Source organism: Salmo salar, chromosome 21, assembly GCF_965601325.2.
Source record: "Salmo salar chromosome 21, fSalSal1, whole genome shotgun sequence".
NCBI lineage: Eukaryota > Metazoa > Chordata > Actinopteri > Salmoniformes > Salmonidae > Salmo > Salmo salar.
In genome coordinates, this window is record NC_138311.1 from 33,118,560 (window position 1) to 33,140,233 (window position 21,674).

At 41.5% G+C, this 21,674-nt stretch overlaps 1 protein-coding gene across 1 annotated transcript in view; it reads left to right on the forward strand.

Moving 5' to 3' along the window:
• The window catches only part of LOC106582188 (ephrin type-A receptor 6), a 227,633-nt gene that overhangs the window by 189,260 nt on the left and 16,699 nt on the right, over positions 1 to 21,674 (forward strand). Inside the window, exons 8-12 of the mRNA XM_014165015.2 lie at positions 185 to 472; positions 3,632 to 3,740; positions 13,322 to 13,392; positions 14,702 to 14,830; positions 15,451 to 15,636. Coding sequence (XP_014020490.1) covers positions 185 to 472; positions 3,632 to 3,740; positions 13,322 to 13,392; positions 14,702 to 14,830; positions 15,451 to 15,636 — 783 coding nt within the window. The remainder of the gene's footprint in view (positions 1 to 184; positions 473 to 3,631; positions 3,741 to 13,321; positions 13,393 to 14,701; positions 14,831 to 15,450; positions 15,637 to 21,674) is intronic.

Here is a 21,674-nt window from a genome sequence, read left to right on the forward strand (position 1 = left end):
GTTGTGGAATTGTTAGATATTACTTGTTAGATATTGCTGCACTTGTTGGAACTAGAAGCACAAGCATTTCGCTACACCCGCAATAACATCTGCTAAACACGTGTATGTGACCAATAAAATTTGATTTGATGTTAGTAGTTGAACACCTGACCTCTCTAACCTTCTCTCTGATTGGTCCCTCCAGGTCCCTTTATGGTGGGCGTGCTGAAGAAGGACTGGGCATCTCAGAACAGCATTGCCCTGTCATGGCTGGAGCCAGAACAGACATCCCTCCTGGTGGTCGACTATGAGGTCAAGTACTACGAGAAGGAACATGAGGAGTTGAGCTACTCGTCGACGCGGACCAAAGCCCCCAGTGTGATCATCACAGGGTTAAAGCCCTCCACCTGCTACATCTTTAGCCTGAGAACACGCACCTCCGCTGGACACAGCGCCTACAGCCCCAAATACGAGTATGAGACCACGGACGACAGTGAGTACCTCGTACCGCCCTCTGTGTCTGTTTCATGACCCCTAACACTTAACCCTAGATGTAATCAATGAAAAGATAAATACATGAACTTGCCAATGTGCTGGTGATGTTGTTTGTATTTATATTGACTTTTAGAGAGGCTTTACAGCTAACATTGAAGTTGACAGAGCGTACTGATGTATATAGTGTACAGATGCGTCATTGATCACTCATGCACTTTTCTACCTGTATTTATTGTCTGTATATGTCCTTTTCTATGCTTTATTGTGTGTTTTTATGTATACACAGAGCCACAACCAAAATGTTCCCACGGGGATAATAAAGCCATACTGAATACTAACATACAGACCTGTGTTTGTGGTTCTGTCCAATATACTTGGTCAGTTCTTGAAGGGGTTCTTTTTTACCTTACCTGGCCTGCCTTTGTTCTGCCCTTTAATCAAGGAGAAAATACCCTCCCTCCTCTCCCCTGTATCCCTCCCTTTCTGCTTGTCCCCGACCTCTCCATACCTGCTCTGCCTCTCCTCCCATCTCTCTCTAGCTAACCTCTTCCTTCCCCATCTACAGTGCCTTCCAAAAGTATTCAGACACCTTGACTTTTTCCACATTTTGTTACGTGACAGCCTTATTCTAAAATGGATGAAATAAATAAAACATCCTCATCAATCTACACACACCGCCCCATGATGACAAAGCAAAAACAGGTTTTTAGAAATGTTTGCTAATTTATAAAAATAAAAACAGAAATACCTTATTTACATAAGTATTCAGACCCTTTGCTATGACACTCGAAATTGATAATCCTTGATTTTTTTACAACTTGATTGGAGTCCACCTGAGGTAAATTCAATTGATTGGACATTATTTGGAAAGGCACATACCTGACTATAAGGTCCCACAGTTGACAGTGCATGTCAGAGCAAAAACCAAGCCATGAGGTAGAAGGAATTGTCCGTAGAGCTCTGAGACAGGATTGTCGGCACATCTGGGGAAGGGTACCAAAAATGTTCTGCAGCATTGAAGGTCCCCAAGAACACAGTGGCCTCCATCATTATTAAACTGAAGATGTTTGGAACCACCAAGACTCTTCCTAGACCTGGCCCCCCGGCCAAACTGAGCAATCGGGGGAGAAGTGCCTTGGTCTGGGAGGTGACCAAGAACCCGATGGTCACTCTGACAGAGCTCTAGAGAAGGACAACCATCTCTGCAGCACTCCACCAATCAGGGCTTTATGGTAGAGTGGCCAGACAGAAGACACTCCTCAGTAAAAAGGCACATGACAGCCAGCTTTGAGTTTACCAAAAGGCACCTAAAAACTCTCAGTCCATGAGAAACAAGATTCTCTGGTCTGATGAAACCATGATTGAACTCTTTGGCCTGAATTCCAAGCATCACGTCTGGAGGAAACCAGGCACCATCCCTACGGTGAAGCATGGTGGTGGCAGCATCATGCTGTGGGGATGTTTTTCAGCGGCAGGGAATGGGAGACTAGTCAGGATCAAGGGAAAGATGAACGGAGCAAAGTACAGAGATCCTTGATGAAAACCTGCTCCAGAGAGTTCAGGACCTCAGACTGGGGCGAAGGTTCATCAGGTTCAACAGGACAACGACCCTAAGTACACAGCCAAGATAACACAGGAGTGGCTTCGGGACAAGTCTCTGAATGTCCTTGAGTGGCCCAGCCAGAGCTCGGACTTCAACCTGATTGAACCTCTCTGAAGAGACCTGGAAATAGCTGTGCAGCAACGCTCCCCATCCAAACTGACAGAGCTTGAGAGGATCTGCAGAGAAGAATCCGAGAAACTTCACAAATACAGGTGTGCCAAGTTTGTATCATCATACCCAAGAGGACCTGAGGCTGTAATTTCTGCCAAAGGTGCTTCAAAAAAGTACTGAGTAAAAGGTCTGAATACTTATGTAAATGTGTTATTTCTGGGGTAAAAAAAAGAAAAGAATTGCTACATTTTCTAAAAACCTGTTTTTGCTTTGTCATTATGGGGTATTGTGTGTAGATTGATGAGGGGAAAAAAACATTTAATACATTTTAGAAAAATGCTGTAACGTAACAAAATGTGGAAAACTCAAGGGGTCTGAATACTTTCCAAAGGCATGACAGTCATGACAGCCCTTTAGATTCAACCCTTTCACACACATCCACACAAACACACAGGCCTCGGTCTCATTAACGTCAATCAGGCCCGACTGCTTAGTTAGGCTTCAGAGTGTGTGTGAACTCCTGGTCAGGAGAACCGTCCTGTGAAGTCCTCTACCCCTCTGATCAGCTGTGTTCCTCTCTCCCCGTCTGACTGGCAATTATCTCTGTCCAGTCCCCAGCTACACACACACACACACACACACACACACACACACACACACACACCACACACACACACACACACACACACACACATTCCGACCTTCACACATTCAAGCGTACACACACACTTACAAACGTATTGGCGCCGATCCTCACACATCCACGTATACATGCGGGCACAAATGCTGTCACGTCTGGGTTGGGGGCTATGCATCCTGATCTCCAATTCATATTCATTAAGTGTAAAATATTGTAGAAATACGTTTTGCTAATAGCAATCATCTTTCAATTATGTGGGATTCTTTAGCCCTGTGAAGAAACAGAGAGGAGAAATAATGAATATCAAATGTGGCTAATTTTGGCAAATGATCAGAGACTAAATCACAATTTCATGAATGAATAATATTAATTAAATTGCACCAAGCATATGAATGATTCCTTTTAAAATAGAATGGTTGTCTTTCAGACCAAGAGTTCATCAATCTCTCCATATTCATTTCAAATTAATTAATACTAACAATATCAATTATTACTAATAAAAATGCTTTTCTCTCCTCAGTCTGATTTGATAAAGATGTTTTAAAAGTGGTATAGTTATATTGTCTTTTCTGATTTTTTTCTGACTTAATCATGTGAATGTATATTGTTTTTGTGATGTCACTTCTTCCAGTGATATGGCTATATGTCTATACTTGTGATGTCATCTCTCTTCCAGTGATATGGCTGTATGTCTATACTTGTGATGTCATCTCTCTTCCAGTGATATGGCTGTATGTCTATACTGTAAATCACTTAATAGGTCCAGACAATAATCACTCAATTGATTTGTCCCCTCCCCGTAGCGTCGGACATGGCGTCAGACCAGGGTCAGGTGTTGGTGATCGTCACGGCAGCCGTGGGAGGCTTCACTCTCCTCATAATCCTCACCCTCTTCTTCCTCATCACCGGACGGTAAGACACACACACACACACACACACACACACACACACACACACACACACACACACACACACACACACACACACACACACACACACACACACACACACACACTTCTTAGGTTCTTGGGAGATGTCCCAAAGGAGTAGTAGGTCAGCACCACAGACAGGGCTGTAGGATAGTTCAGCACCATGGACAGCACTAAAGGTGTCTTCAGGAGCATTGACAGGGCTGTATGATAGTTCAGCACCATGGACAGCTCATCACTATGGACAGCACTAAAGATGTCTTCAGTTGCACTGACAGGGCTGTAGGATAGTTCAGCACCATGGATAGTTCAGCGCCATCGACAGCACCAGAAAGGAAAAGGCGAAGCGAGAGGGATAACTTGGCCAAAAATCTGTCTTCTCGAGCAGGTGGCGTTGTTCAGTTTCTTTCGCACACCAAGGGAGGAGTTTTTATATACAGTAGAGGTCAAAGAGAGAGTGTAGAATTTGGTCAGCAAACAATGTAATGACTTATTTGCTAGGTGTAGGTTTATTTGATCAAATACATTTTTTGGAATGCTTAGGTTACTACGAGTGTACTGATATAAGTAGGACACGTGACATCCCGGCAAATTTGAGAAAAAACACTTTATATCGGAGTTGTCTTGAGATGGCTCTGCATACAGTATTCACGACATGAGGCTAGTGGCATAGCATCTCTCTACATTGAATGCAGGCGGTTGACGTCAACACTCCTCATCGAATATTCAAGTATTAAAATAAGGAGATGTAGTAGTCTTCAGTAGTACTGACAGGGCTGTAGGAAAGTTCAGCACCACACTACTGTGGACAGCTCCCTCTGTACTGAGAGAACTACATACAGTAATACAATGGCATTTCACACTTCATTTTTAAAAGTTTGAAAAGTACCCAAAGAACAATTAAAAGTAGGATGTGATGAAACCTTAGAGATGACCTTCCAGTCTATGTAGGTGTTAAGTCTCTGTTCTGAAAAGCTTTCTAAATAAGGGAGTGCGCTGAGGCACTGTGAATTTAGAGAAGTAGCGTCAAACAGGAACCCGTTAAACCAGGACTGTCCCTCAATCCTCATGTGTGTATCTGTCTATGTATAGGTGACCGTCCGGCCTGTGTAGGGGTGGGTCTATCTCTGTACTCTACTCTAAACCCACACTATTGCTCTTCACTTCTACTTCAGGGTTATCTTTCAACACTCATCCCTCTCTCCTCTCTTTCCTCACTCTCTGATCCCTCTCTGTCCTCTCATCATTCTGTCTGTGCTCCTCTCTCTTTCGTCTCTTTGCACTTTCTCCTCTCATCCTCTCCTCATTCTCTCCTCTTTTATCAGTGGAAACACAGTGGCTTCAGCATGTAGTAATGACTCAGTGGATATTAGGGTAGAGAGTAGGTTGAATTACATTGACTTTTAGATTAAAGCTCTGGGCAGGGTTTGATATTGAAAGGTGTGTGTGTGTGTGTGTGTGTGTGTGTGTGTGTGTGTGTGTGTGTGTGTGTGTGTGTGTGTGTGTGTTTTTGAGCCCGTGTGTTCGTGAATATCCTAGAATAGCCTTTAAAGCCGCAACACTATCCTTTACACCCTTTTTTGAGAACACCTTTGAAAAATTGTTTGTGTGTCTGTCTGTGTGTGCGTTCAGTCTTTGTGTGTTTTCAAAGCCAGTGATTCAGTGATAGAGTGGTGCTAGACAGGTCTGATAAAGGAGCTTTAATCAACACACTGACCCCATCACTGGGGGGGCTACAGTCAATAGACAAATCCACCTCTTCTCTCATCTCTCATCTAAAGAGATGAGACGAGGATCCAAGATGGCGTAGCAGTATGACATGTTTGTTTTTGTCCCGTGTAAATATTCAGTTTTTCTTTTCGTTTTTTTGTTGTTGTATACATTTCAATATATTTCAATCTCTTTTTTTCAATTTTCGGATTAAATATACCTTCCTGCAACCCGCCTCACCCAATGTGGTACGGATCTGTTATTGTTTAGACCTTATAACTGGAACCTCCATCAGAAGCTAGCCATCAGATGCTAACCAGCTAATTAGCTACTAGGTATTTAGTCATTGTTAGCCACTGCTAGCGATCTTTACCTTTAGCTCAGACACCAGCCGCTTTAGCCCGGATAATACCTGCGAGTCTGCACAGCGCGATATCAGCCCTGAGCATATCGGACTGCTTTTTTCCACTACATTTCCGGATTCCTGCCGCATGTTCTGGACCATCACACCGGGTCATCGCAGCTAGCTAGCTGCTACCGAGTGACTATTGTGGCTAACGCCCTTGTCCAGAAGCAAGCACCAGTTAGCCCATCTCCCGGCTAGCAAACGAAGTACACCAATTACAATACCTCTCTTGCCAATTGGCCTGGACCCTTGTCAACACGGTGCCCCGCCGATCCATGACGACTGGTCTGCTGATGTAATTCGGCCGATGTGCTCTCAACCGGCCTCTGCGTCGTGGATGTCGGCAAAGACCCATCTGCTAGCACAGGCCTGCTAGCTTTCTGAACTCCTGCTAGCCTAGCGTAGTAACGACTACCGAACGGCTCCCTGTTTCATCTATTGCTGTTCATTGGACCCTATGATCACTCGGCTACACAGCTGATGCCAGCTGGACTGTTCATTAATACGGTACTTCATTTTGTTTATCTGTCAGCCCCAGCCTCGAACTCAGGCCCTGTGTGTAGCTAACTGACCCTCTCTGCCCATTCATCACCATGTACCCGTTGCTGTTGTCTTAGCTGTTTACCCATTGTTGTCTTACCAGTTGTGGTCTTAGCTCTCCCAATCAACATTTGTGATTGCTTTATACCTCTCTCTAATGTCAATATGCCTTGTATACTGTTATTTAGGGCAGCTCTCATTGTTTTATTTTACTGCGGAGCCCCTAGTCCTGCTCAACATGCCTCAGATAGCTCCCTTGCCCCACCCCCCACACATGCAGAGACCGCACCTAGCTTAACTGGCGCCTCCAGAGATGCAACCTCTCTCACCGTCACTCAATGTCTAGGTTTACCTCCACTGTACTCTCACCCTACCATACCCTTGTCTGTACATTATGCCCTGAATCTATCCTACCACGCCCAGAAATCTGCTCCTTTTATTCTCTGTCCCCAACGCTCTAGACGACCAGTTCTTATAGCCTTTAGCCGTACCCTTATCCTACTCCTCCTCTGTTCCTCGGGTGATGTAGAGGTTAACCCAGGCCCTGCATGTCCCCAGGCTCTCTCATTTGTTGACTTCTGTAACCGTAAAAGCCTTGGGTTCATGCATGTTAACATCAGAAGCCTCCTCCCTAAGTTTGTTTTACTCACTGCTTTAGCACACTCCGCCAACCCTGATATCCTTGCCGTGTCTGAATCCTGGCTTAGGAAGGCCACCAAAAATTCTGAAATGTCCATCCCCAATTACAACATTTCCGTCAAGATAGAACTGCTAAAGGGGGCGGAGTTGCAATCAACTGTAGAGAGAGCCTGCAGAGTTCTGTCATGCTATCCAGGTCTATGCCCAAACAGTTCGAGTTTCGACTTTTAAAAATCCATCTCTCCAGAAATTAGTCCCTCACTGTTTCCGCTTGTTATAGACCCCCCTCAGCTCTCAGCTGTGCCCTGGACACCATATGTGAATTGATTGCCCCCCATCTATTGTCAGAGTTTGTACTTTTAGGTGACCTAAACTGGGATATGCTTAACACCCCGTCCGTCCTACATTCTAAACTAGATGCCCTTAATCACACACAAATTATCAATGAACCTACCAGGTACAACCCCAAATCCGCGGTCAAACAACAACCCCTCATCACTGTCAAACGCTCCCTAAAACACTTCTGCGAGCAGGCCTTTCTAATCGACCTGGCCCGGGTATCCTGGAAGGATATTGACCTCATTCCGTCAGTAGAGGATGCCTGGTTGTTCTTTAAAAGTGCTTTCCTCACCATCTTAAATAAGCATGCCCCTTTCAAAAAATGTAGAACTAAGAACAGCCCTTGGTTCACTCCAGACTTGACTGCCCTTGACCAGCACAAAAACATCATGTGGCGTACTGCACTAGCATCGAATAGTCCCCGCAATATGCAACTTTTCAGGGAAGTCAGGAACCAATATCCACAGTCAGTTAGGAAAGCAAACGCTACCTTTTTCAAACAGAAATTTGCATACTGCGGCACTATTTCCATTACTAGTCTGTTCAACCTCTCTTTTGTATCGTCTGAGATTCCTAAAGATTGGAAAGCGGCCACGGTCATCCCCCTCTTCAAAGGGGGCGACACTCTAGACCCAAACTGTTAGACCTATATCCATCCTGCCCTGCCTTTCTAAAGTCTTCGAAAGCCAAGTGAACAAACAGATCACCGACCATTTCGAATCCCACCGTACCGTCTCCGCTATGCAATCTGTTCAATTTTCAGGCCGACTCTTTTCTCTGTATATATCAATTATGTCGCTCTTGCTGCGGGTGATTCTTTGATCCACCTCTACGCAGACGACACCATTCTGTATACATCTGGCCCTTCTTTGGACACTGTGTTAACAAACCTCCAAATGAGCTTCAATGCCATACAACACTCCTTCCGTGGCCTCCAACTGCTCTTAAATGCTAGTAAAACAAAATGCATGCTCTTCAACTGATCACTGCCCACACCCGCCCGTCCGTCCAGCATCACTACGCTGGACGGTTCTGACTTAGAATATGTGAACAACTATAAATACCTAGGTGTCTGGCTAGACTGTAAACTCTCGTTCCAGACTCATATTAAGCATCTCCAATCCAAAATGAAATCTAGAATCGTCTTCCTATTTCACAACAAAGCCTCCTTCACTCAAGCTGCCAAACATACCCTCCTAAAACTGACTATCCTACCAATACTTCACTTCGGCGATGTCATTTACAAAATAGCCTCCAACACTCTACTCAGCAAGTTGGATGCAGTATATCACAGTGCCATCCGTTTTGTCACCAAAGCCCCATATACTACCCACCACTGTGACCTGTATGCTCTTGTTGGCTGGTCCTTGCTACATATTCGTTGCCAAACCCACTGGCTCCAGGTCATCTAAACTCAGCAAAAAAAGAAATGTCCTCTCACTGTCAACTGCGTTTATTTTCAGCAAACTTAACATGTGTAAATATTTGTATGAACATAACAAGACTCAACAACTGAGACATAAACTGAACAAGTTCCACAGGCATGTGACTGACAGAAATGTAATGTGCCCCTGAACAAAGGGGGGTTCAAAATCAAAAGTAACAGTCAGTATCTGGTGTGGCCACCAGCTGCATTAAGTACCGCAGTGCATCTCCTCCTCATGGACTGCACCAGATTTGCCAGTTCTTGCTGTGAGATGTTACCCCACTCTTCCTCCAAGGCACTTGCAAGTTCCCGGACATTTCTGGGGGGAATGGCCCTAGCTGTCACTCTCCGATACAACAGGTCCCAGACGTGCTCAATGGGATTGAGATCCGGGCTCTTCGCTGGCCATGGCAGAACACTGACATTCCTGTCTTGCAGGAAATCACGCACAGAACGAGCAGTATGGCTGGTGGCATTGTCATGCTGGAGGGTCATGTCAAGATGAGCCTGCAGGAAGGGTACAACATGAGGGAGGAGGATGTCTTCCCTGTAACGCACAGCGTTGACATCGCCTGCAATGACAACAAGCTCAGTCTGATAATGCTGTGACACACTGCCACAGACCATGACGGACCCTCCACCTCCAGGGACCCTGGGCATCTTTCTTTTGGTGTTTTTCAGAGTCAGTAGAAAGACCTCTTTAGTGTCCTAAGTTTTCATAACTGTGATCTTAATTGCCTACCGTCTTAAAACTTCTTACGGATCATTGGGACGCTACCGTCCCACCTGGCCAACATCCGGTGAAATTGCAGTGCGCCAAATTGAAATTACAGAAATCGTAATATTAAACATTCATGAAAATACAAGTGTCATACATCGTTTAAAAGCTTAACTTCTTGTTAATCCAGCCGCGTTGTCAGATTTCAAAAAGGCTTTACGGCGAAAGCATACCATGCGATTATCTGAGCGCCCTGCACACAAAAGCATTACATACATTTTCCAACCAAGCAGATGCGTCACGAAAGTCAGAAATAGTGATAAAATAAATCACTTACCTTTAAAGATCTTCATCTGGTTGCAATCACAAGGGTCCCAGTTACATAATAAATGGTCCTTTTGTTCAATAAAGTCCTTCTTTATATCCCAAAAAACTACGTTTCAATGGCGCGCTTGACTCAGTAATCCACCGGTGTCCCTCGTTCAAAATGCATACAAAATGAATCCCGTAAGTTACCAATAAACTTCTTCTAAACAAGTCAAACAACGTTCCTAATCAATCCTCAGGTATCCTAATATGTAAATAAACGATAAAATTTAAGAAGGAGAATACCGGAGACCATTACCGGAGATAAATAACGAAGCATGCGCCCTCACCGGAACGTGCAACAAACACTACAGCCAAAATGGGAGCCACTTAGAAAAACTACAAATTCTAGCTCATTTTTCAAAAAACAAGCCTGAAACTCTTTCTAAAGACTGTTGACATCTAGTGGAATCCCTAGGAACTGCAATCTGGGAGGACTTCCTTTTATATTCCCATTCCCAGCCATTGTAATCAGAGGTGAGCTAGAAAAAAAAAGGTTCTGGATGGATTGTCCTTGAGTTTTTGCCTGCCATATCAGTTCTGTTATACTCACAGACATTATTTTAACAGTTTTGGAAACTTTAGAGTGTTTTCTATCCAATACTATTATATGCATATCCTAGCTTCTGGGCCTGAGTAACAGGCAGTATACTTTGGGCACCACATTGATCCAAACTTCCAAATACTGCCCCCTAGCCCGAAAAAGTTAAGCTGTTAGTGTCTTAACGACCGTTCCACAGGTGCATGTTCATTAATTGTTTATGGTTCATTGAACAAGCATGGGAAACAGTGTTTAAACCCTTTACAATGAAGATCTGTGAAGTTATTTGGATTTTTACAAATTATCTTTGAAAGAAAGGGTTCTGAAAAAGGGACGTTTCTTTTTTTGCTGAGTTTATACGTTTTTGCTAGGTAAAGCTCCGCCTTATCTCAGCTCACTGGTCACCATAGCAACACCCACCCGTAGCACGTGCTCCAGCAGGTATATTTCACTGGTCATCCCCAAAGCCAACACCTACTTTGGCTACCTTTCCTTCCAGTTCTCTGCTGCCAATGACTGGAACGAATTGCAAAAAATCACTGAAGTTGGAGACTTATATCTCCCTCACTAACTTTAAGCATCAGCTGTCAGAGCATCTTACTGATCATTGCACCTGTACACAGCCCATCTGTAAATAGCTCATCCAACCAATTACCTACCTCATCCCCATATTTGTTTTTGTTTTTCTGCTCTTTTGCACACTAGTATTTCTACTTGCACATCCTCATCTGCACATCTATCACTCCAGTGTTAATTGCTAAATTGTAATTACTTCGCCACTATGGCCTATTTATTGCCTTACCTCCTTACTTCATTTGCACACACTGTATACAGATTTTTCTATTGTGTTATTGACTGTATGTTTGTTTATTCCATGTGTAACTCTGTGTTGTTGTTTTTGTCGCACTGCTTTGCTTTATCTTGGCCAGGTCGCAGTTGTAAATGAGAACTTGTTCTCAACTGGCCTACCTGGTTAAATAAAGGTGAAAAAAAAAACATTGTTTCTTCTCTCATCTCGTCTCCACTCTTCTTTCCTCCTCTTCTCTTCTTTCCTCATCTCCTCTCCTTTCATCTCCCCTCCTCTTCTCCCCCTCTATCTCTGCTGTGATTTCTTCTCTGTCAATGTCCAGGCCTCAGACCTCACACAGCAGGATCCCAACCTGGCAACCCACAGATATCCAGCACTTTGATAGCCTCTCTGATCTGGCAATCTGGATCTGGTTAGGCTTGCCTCTATGGAGAAACCATGGTCACTCACAAACACGCACATACACATACACACACACACACACACACACACACACACACACGCGTGCGGGCGCTCACACACACACACGCGCGCGGGCGCTCACACACACACACACACGCGCGCGCTCACACACACACACACACACACGCGCTCACACACACACACACACACACACACACACACACACACACACACACACAGTAACACTCAGGCGTGTGTACTCCCACACTGAACCCTCCTCTCTCAGTAATGAGTGCTCTGATTGCTCTGCCCTCTGTCTAATTCCAATCAGCATCATTTAAACCTTCTTAATGTCAAAGTTGTGGACAATGGAGAACTTTCACTTTTCAACCCAGACCCCTGTCTATTTCTAAAGACTGTAATCTCTGTCCCCCTCTCTGTCCCTCCTCTCTGTCCCCCTCTCTGTCCCTCCTCTCTGTCCCTCCTCTCTTCTCCTCAAAACTGGCTAACCAAGCCCCTGACTCTCTCTTCTCTCCTATTCTTAGCTCGCCTCTGATGTAAGCCATGCAGTTGGACTAAATATACCACACACATACCTCTGTCTGTCTGTCTGTCTGTCTGTCTGTCTGTCTGTCTGTCTGTCTGTCTGTCTGTCTGTCTGTCTGTCTGTCTGTCTGTCTGTCTGTCTGTCTGTCTGTCTGTCTGTCTGTCTGTCTGTCTGTCTGTCTGTCTGTGTATTTGTGCTGATATGATTATTACCTGTGAAATGGCTCATGGACGGGGCTGTAACCTCCCTCTCTTACTCTCTGTTTCTCTCGCTCTCTCTTTTATGTAGTTATCAGACTGGTGCCAGCACTAACTCACCTCTTCTGTCTCTATCACTTTCTCTGTCTCCCCCAATCGTCCTCTCCCAGCCTGCCTAGGGGCATGGCAGCCACAGCTACACCCTCTGTGTCTGTTAATAGTCTACTTAATTATCTAATCACCACTATAGATAAACCGTGCCTCTCTCTCTCCCTCTCTCTCCCTGTCTCTCCCTGTCTCTCTCCTGTAGATCTGTAGACTAGATGTTAATTACTTCCTGTTCCTCCAGCATGATAAAGCTAATGAAGTTGACTGGCTGGAGTGTGAACCTGTGATCCTCTCCACACTGTGTGTGTGTGTGTGTGTGTGTGTGTGTGTGTGTGTGTGTGTGTGTGTGTGTGTGTGTGTGTGTGTGTGTGTGTGTGTGTGTGTGTGTGTGTGTGTGTGTGTGTGTGTGTGTGTGAGGATGGGCTCTTATAGAGAGCAGTGTCTAAATGTGTGGTGAGTGTATGAGGAGCGGTGATCAATCAAACACACACCCAAACACATCCCAAGTCACACAAACACATTCCAAGTGTACACACACAAACACCCAAACACATTCCAAGTCTCACACACACACACACACACACATAACACCCAAACACATTCCAAGTCTCACACACACACATGCAAACACATTTTAAAGTCACACACTCAAACACATTCCATGTTACACACGACTGCTCTGGTGAAAGTGCAAATAGAAAGGTGTTGATCCAAGTTTCTCAGAGAAAATGTTCTCCAACAACACCACTCGATACAACACTCAGTTTGGTTTAGTAGTTCATCTCTCTAAAGGACAATGTGTCATTGTGTCTCCCAGGTGTCAGTGGTACATCAAATCCAAGATGAGCTCAGACGACAAGAGGAGGACCAACTATCAGAACGGAAATGGTAGGACTTCTGTTTCTACTCTCCTTCTCTACTCGTCTTTCTCTCTGCCTCTCTCTTTCTGACTCACATCACTTCACACCCAATTTGACCAATTCAGGTGAACAGACGCATTTCATTTGATTATTTCCACCTCCTGTGAGTGTTTGTGTTGAAAGATAAATGGCTAAACTGTGGCGAGACTTAAAGCTTAAAAATAGATTTCCCACACAAACACCGTACCTTATTGAGCGTCTCTGTCCATTTCATGCTAAAGAGAACTATTCTGGAAAAAAACACTCTGTGGACAATTTGCATACAATCAATTCTAACCATGTCTGCCATTCTCAAGCCTCCATTAGTTTAGATGTAAATGTGGATGAAGTGTGTCCCTAACCCCTGGCCGTAGCAGACTTTGAGAGATTGGTAACACCCTCGCTCAGTTTTACAACACAGAGAGGGAGGGGGAGGGATGCCAGTAGGAGTGATACATTGCCAACTTTAAACAAATCCACAGAACAAAACGTTCTGAAACACCCCTCCCTCCCTCCATCTCTCTCTCTCTCTCCCCCTCCATCCTCTCCTGCTCGCTTCCTCTTCAGAATCCATTTCAAGTCATCTGTGTGTCTTACCTTTTGGCTGAATCTAGTTATAGCTCTGCCTCTCCTCTACCTCTTTCTGTCTTTCCTTCTCTGTCTCTCTTTTTCCCCACATCCACTGTGTTTTATCTCTGAGATGAGCGAGAGGGGGAGAAAGGAACAGAGGGAAATGACTCAGAAGGAGATAGGAGGGTGGGGGGGCAGTGGTAGAGAAACAGACAGACAGCAAGATGAGTTCTGAGAGAGAGAGTCCAGCTGACAGGACCTCTTACTGCCTTCCCTGTGTGTGTCTCCTCTCTCTCTCTGTTAACAAATAGGCTTGACTCCATACAGACTGTCTCTGTGTTTCAGAGCTATCCTTGTCCTCATCAGTGGAGGACATAGAGGACACTCTCTCTTCTCATCCTCCTTCTCTCCTCTCTCCTCCTCTTTCTCTCTGTTCTTTCCTGTTTATTCCTCCTCTCTCTCCACTGATATCTTGACTTATCGCTCTAACCTTCAGAGTTGTGTTTCATCCAGAAGTGGATGTTTGAGGTTGATTGTGTCTTCAGGTTAATGCTGGAGCTCTGTTTTGCATGACCATTGATTGTTCTGTTTGGAGACTAGAGGTTGTTAACAAAGACGAGGCATAAAACAGCAGGTAGCAAAGTTACCAAAGGCAGAACCCACTCTCTCCTCTCTTGACCTAGAATTCATTATCGTCTCTCCTCTCTTCTCCTCTCTCCTTCTCTCAGCCCTCCCGTACCCAGGGGTAAAGACCTATGTAGACCCGGACACCTATGAGGATCCTACTCAGGCTGTCCATGAGTTTGCCAAAGAGATTGACCCAACCCGGATCCGCATAGAAAGAGTCATCGGAGCAGGTGGGCACTCTATCCTCAATTATCCATTCAATTCGTCAAGCTTCATTGGCATGGAAAGAACAAGGTAAATTATGGCAACTATATATATATATATTCAGTACTCATTACAGAAGATCCTTTAGATTTGCACAGTATGCTCTATATATATACCCTAGTGGATGTGAGAAGATCTGGCATCTGGGTGTAATATGCCATAATATGCCATATGAAGCAATCTGTTTTCATTTTACAGAAAGGAAGTTAATTATATCTCTCCTATACAGTAGAGAGCCTGTGCTTCCCCTCCCAGCACTTGATTTAAGACTACATTCTCTCTGCTCAGTATAACAATCTAACACACACACACACTCACAGTGGGGGATATGAAAGCTGTTAGAGCTTTAGAGAACAGAGGAGAGACTATGGATTGATTGTAGGCTGATAGTTCAAAAGGAGCAAAGAGACATTTTAGAGAGTTGAATAATTCAGAGTTAAACGTGTGGTGGAGTTGTCTCTGTACTGCAACACTGCCCTCCAGTGGTTTGATATGGTTACTGTGTGTGTGTGTGTGTGTGTGTGTGTGTGTGTGTGTGTGTGTGTGTGTGTGTGTGTGTGTGTGTGTGTGTGTGTGTATATTCCAGGTGAGTTTGGGGAGGTGTGTAGCGGTCGTCTGCGGACGCTGGGGAAGAGGGAAATCGCTGTGGCGATAAAGACACTGAAAGGCGGCTACGTGGAGCGCCAGAGGCGGGACTTCCTCCGAGAGGCCAGCATCATGGGACAGTTCGACAACCCCAACATCATTAGGCTGGAGGGCGTGGTCACCAAAAGTAAGGAGGATTATAGGAATTGTAGTTGATTGTGTTTTTAGGAGTTTACATGGACAGACAGACAGCAGAAAGTGTGTGTTTATGTGGGACAGATGCCTCTAACACCGAGAATGAGTCATTACAACCAGCCATTCCACATAGCTGCATATGCCACACACGCTACAGCACAATGCGTAGCAGCCATTCCACTCTAGTCCACTGTTCTGTACAGACACCTGTGTACGCCACACTGTCACTTTATCCATCGTTCTTTCCCTCTGATCTCTCTCTTCACTGTCACACTCTATCTCTCTATATATCTCTCTATATATATATCTCTCTATATCTATATCTCTCTATATCTATATCTCTCTATATATCTCTCTATATCTATATCTCTCTATATATCTCTCTATATCTATATCTCTCTATATATCTCTCTATATCTATATCTCTCTATATATCTCTCTATATCTATATCTCTCTATATCTATATCTCTCTATATCTATATCTCTCTATATCTATATCTCTCTCTATATATCTCTATCTATATCTCTCTCTATATATCTCTATCTATATCTCTCTCTATATATCTCTATCTATATCTCTCTCTATATCTCTATCTATATCTCTCTCTATATCTCTCTCTATATCTCTATCTATATCTCTCTATATCTCTATCTATATCTCTCTATATCTATATCTCTCTATATCTATATCTCTCTATATCTATATCTCTATCTATATCTCTCTATATCTCTATATATCTATATCTCTCTATATCTATATCTCTATCTATATCTCTCTATATCTATATCTCTTTATATCTATATCTCTCTATATCTATATCTCTCTCTATATATCTCTATCTATATCTCTCTCTATATATCTCTCTCTATATCTCTCTATATCTCTATCTATATCTCTCTATCTATATCTCTCTATATCTATATCTCTCTATATCTATATCTCTCTATATCTCTATCTATATCTCTCTCTATATATCTCTATCTATATCTCTCTCTATATATCTCTATCTATATCTCTCTCTATATCTCTATCTATATCTATCTATATCTCTCTCTATATCTCTATCTATATCTCTCTCTATCTCTCTATCTATATCTCTCTATATCTATATCTCTCTATATCTATATCTCTATCTATATCTCTCTATATCTCTATCTATATCTCTCTATATCTATATCTCTCTATATCTATATCTATATCTATATCTCTCTATATCTATATCTCTATCTATATCTCTCTATATCTATATCTCTCTATATCTATATCTCTCTATATCTATATCTCTCTATATCTATATCTCTCTATATCTATATCTCTCTATATCTATATCTCTCTCTATATATCTCTATCTATATCTCTCTCTATATATCTCTATCTATATCTCTCTATATCTCTATCTATATCTCTCTATCTATATCTCTCTATATCTATATCTCTCTATATCTATATCTCTATCTATATCTCTCTATATCTATATCTCTCTATATCTATATCTCTCTATATCTATATCTCTCTCTATATATCTCTCTCTATATCTCTATCTATATCTCTCTATATCTATATCTCTCTCTATATCTCTCTATATCTATCTCTATATATCTATATCTATATCTCTCTATATCTATATCTATATCTCTCTATATCTATATCTCTCTATATCTATATCTCTCTATATCTATATCTCTCTATATCTATATCTCTCTATATCTATATCTATATCTCTCTATATCTCTCTATATCTATATCTATATCTCTCTATATCTCTCTATATCTATATCTCTCTATATCTATATCTCTCTATATCTATATCTCTCTATATCTATATCTCTCTATATCTATATCTCTCTATATCTATATCTCTCTCTATCTATATCTCTCTATATCTATATCTCTCTCTATCTATATCTCTCTATATCTATATCTCTCTATATCTATATCTCTCTCTATATATATCTCTCTATATCTCTATCTATATCTCTCTATATCTATCTCTCTATCTATATCTCTCTATATCTATATCTATATCTCTCTATATCTATATCTCTCTATATCTATATCTCTCTATATCTATATCTCTCTATATCTATATCTCTCTATATCTATATCTCTCTATATCTATATCTCTCTATATCTATATCTCTCTATATCTATATCTCTCTATATCTATATCTCTCTATATCTCTCTATATCTCTCTATCTATATCTCTCTATATCTATATCTCTCTATATCTATATCTCTATCTATATCTCTCTATATCTATATCTCTATCTATATCTCTCTATATCTATATCTCTCTATATCTATATCTCTCTATATCTATATCTCTCTCTATATATCTCTCTCTATATCTCTATCTATATCTCTCTATATCTATATCTCTCTATATCTCTCTATATCTATATCTCTCTATATCTCTCTATATCTATATCTCTCTATATCTCTCTATATCTATATCTCTCTATATCTATATCTCTCTATATCTATATCTCTCTATATCTATATCTCTCTATATCTATATCTCTCTATATCTATATCTCTCTCTATATATATCTCTCTATATCTCTATCTCTCTATATCTCTATCTCTCTCTATATATATCTCTCTATCTCTCTCTATATCTCTCTCTATATCTCTATCTATATCTATATCTCTCTATCTCTATCTCTCTATCTCTCTATCTATATCTCTCTATATCTATATCTATATCTCTCTATCTCTCTATCTATATCTATATCTATATCTCTCTATCTCTATATCTATATCTATATCTCTCTATATCTATATCTATATCTCTCTATCTCTATATCTATATCTCTCTATCTCTATATCTATATCTATATCTCTATATCTATATCTCTCTCTATATATATCTCTCTATATCTCTATCTCTCTATATCTCTATCTCTCTCTATATATATCTCTCTATCTCTCTCTATATCTCTCTATATCTCTCTATATCTATATCTCTCTATATCTCTCTATATCTATATCTCTCTATATCTATATCTCTCTATATCTATATCTCTCTATATCTATATCTCTATCTATATCTATATCTCTCTATCTCTATCTCTCTATATATATCTCTCTATCTCTCTATCTATATCTCTCTATATCTATATCTATATCTCTCTATCTCTCTATCTATATCTATATCTATATCTCTCTATCTCTATATCTATATCTATATCTCTCTATATCTATATCTATATCTCTCTATCTCTATATCTATATCTCTCTATCTCTATATCTATATCTATATCTCTATATCTATATCTCTCTATATCTCTATCTCTCTATATCTCTATCTCTCTCTATATATATCTCTCTATCTCTCTCTATATCTCTCTCTATATCTCTATCTATATCTCTCTATCTCTATCTCTCTATATATATCTCTCTATCTCTCTATCTATATCTCTCTATATCTATATCTATATCTCTCTATCTCTCTATCTATATCTATATCTATATCTCTCTATCTCTATATCTATATCTATATCTCTCTATATCTATATCTATATCTCTCTATCTCTATATCTATATCTCTCTATATCTATATCTCTCTATCTCTATATCTATATCTATATCTCTATATCTATATCTCTCTATATCTATATCTCTCTATATCTATATCTCTCTATATCTATATCTCTCTATATCTATATCTCTCTATATCTATATCTCTCTATATCTATATCTCTCTATATCTATATCTCTCTATATCTATATCTCTCTATATCTATATCTCTCTATATCTATATCTCTCTATATCTATATCTCTCTATATCTATATCTCTCTATATCTATATCTCTCTATATCTATATCTCTCTATATCTATATCTCTCTATATCTCTATCTATATCTATCTATCTCTATCTCTATCTCTCTATCTCTATCTCTCTATCTCTATCTCTCTATATATATCTCTCTATATATATCTCTCTATCTCTCTATATATATCTCTCTATCTCTCTATCTCTATCTCTCTATATATATCTCTCTATCTCTCTATCTATATCTCTCTATATATATCTCTCTATCTCTCTATCTATATCTCTCTCTATCTATATCTCTCTATATCTATATCTCTCTATATCTATATCTCTCTATATCTATATCTCTCTATATCTATATCTCTCTATATCTATATCTCTCTATATCTCTCTATATCTCTCTATATCTCTCTATATCTCTCTCTCTCTCTCTCTCTCTCTCTCTCTCTCTCTCTCTCTCTCTCTCTCTCTCTCTCTCTCTCTCTCTCTCTCTCTCTCTCTCTCTCTCTCCATATGTTGTTTCCATATGTTGTTTCCATATGTTGTTTCCCCTCCTCCACTCCAGAGTCTAATTAAAGGAGAGGTATCAGGGTGTGACTATCTTACCTGAACAGAAACATCAGGTAACGCTCTACACTCACCACTACTTTATCCTCTCAGGAGTTCCTCTGGATTGGCTTCTGCAGGTACAGAGAGATGGAGGAAGAGTGAGAGGAGAGAGAAAAAGAGACGCTAGACAGGAGTTAGAGAGAGAGAGGTCATGATCAGATGAGCTCCTGCATTTTTCAGCATGTTCTTAAAAAAATATAGATTTAGAGTTAGATAAACTTGGATTTTTTTGTCAGGAACATATACAGAATGCTACCCTCTACAACATAACCTTCACTCCAAATCAAAACTCCAAACCTACAACATGATTTTGGACGGAAGTACAGAATCACCTGGAAGGCTTACAGCTACCAAAGATTATTATTCCAACGCGATACAGCAAATGTTCTGGAAAACAACAGAAACCTGAAAACACCATCCAACCTGGAACCGAGTGAGTCATGTTTAGTCTGAAGCTATATTTTATTTCCAAAAGCCAAGAAAAATACATGACATTACTTTATAAGGACTGAATGCTAAATTAAGGCTGCCAAGCTTGATACAACTTCAATTAGCACTGACGTGTCAAGTGAGAGGTGTCAAAGCCCTTTAGCCCAACAATGGCAGGAGAGTGGAACAGTCTACTCCAACCAAATGGAGAGGCCTTAGCAGCTGCCTCCTGCTGTTCAGAGGTAATTAAATACAGTACCCTGTGTATGTAAAGAATGATAAGGCAAGAAAAGACATCAAAATGAAGCTCCTTATGGAAAATCAAGAGACTATTATAAAAATGGGAACATCAGCAACCTCATCTTCCACACAAACCATCCCCTGGCACAGTGCTATATTAACCAGACCATCCCCTGGCATGGCACAGTGCTATATTAACCAGACCATCCCCTGGCACAGTGCTATATTAACCAGACCATCCCCTGGCATGGCACAGTGCTATATTAACCAGACCATCCCCTGGCATGGCACAGTGCTATATTAACCAGACCATCCCCTGGCACAGTGCTATATTAACCAGACCATCCCCTGGCATGGCACAGTGCTATATTAACCAGACCATCCCCTGGCATGGCACAGTGCTATATTAACCAGACCATCCCCTGGCATGGCACAGTGCTATATTAACCAGACCATCCCCTGGCATGGCACAGTGCTATATTAACCAGACCATCCCCTGGCACAGTGCTATATTAACCAGACCATCCCCTGGCACAGTGCTATATTAACCAGACCATCCCCTGGCACAGTGCTATATTAACCAGACCATCCCCTGGCATGGCACAGTGCTATATTAACCAGACCATCCCCTGGCATGGCACAGTGCTATATTAACCAGACCATCCCCTGGCATGGCACAGTGCTATATTAACCAGACCATCCCCTGGCATGGCACAGTGCTATATTAACCAGACCATCCCCTGGCATGGCACAGTGCTATATTAACCAGACCATCCCCTGGCATGGCACAGTGCTATATTAACCAGACCATCCCCTGGCATGGCACAGTGCTATATTAACCAGACCATCTCCTGGCATGGCACAGTGCTATATTAACCAGACCATCCCCTGGCATGACACAGTGTTATATTAACCAGACCATCCCCTGGCATGGCACAGTGCTATATTAACCAGACCATCCCCTGGCATGGC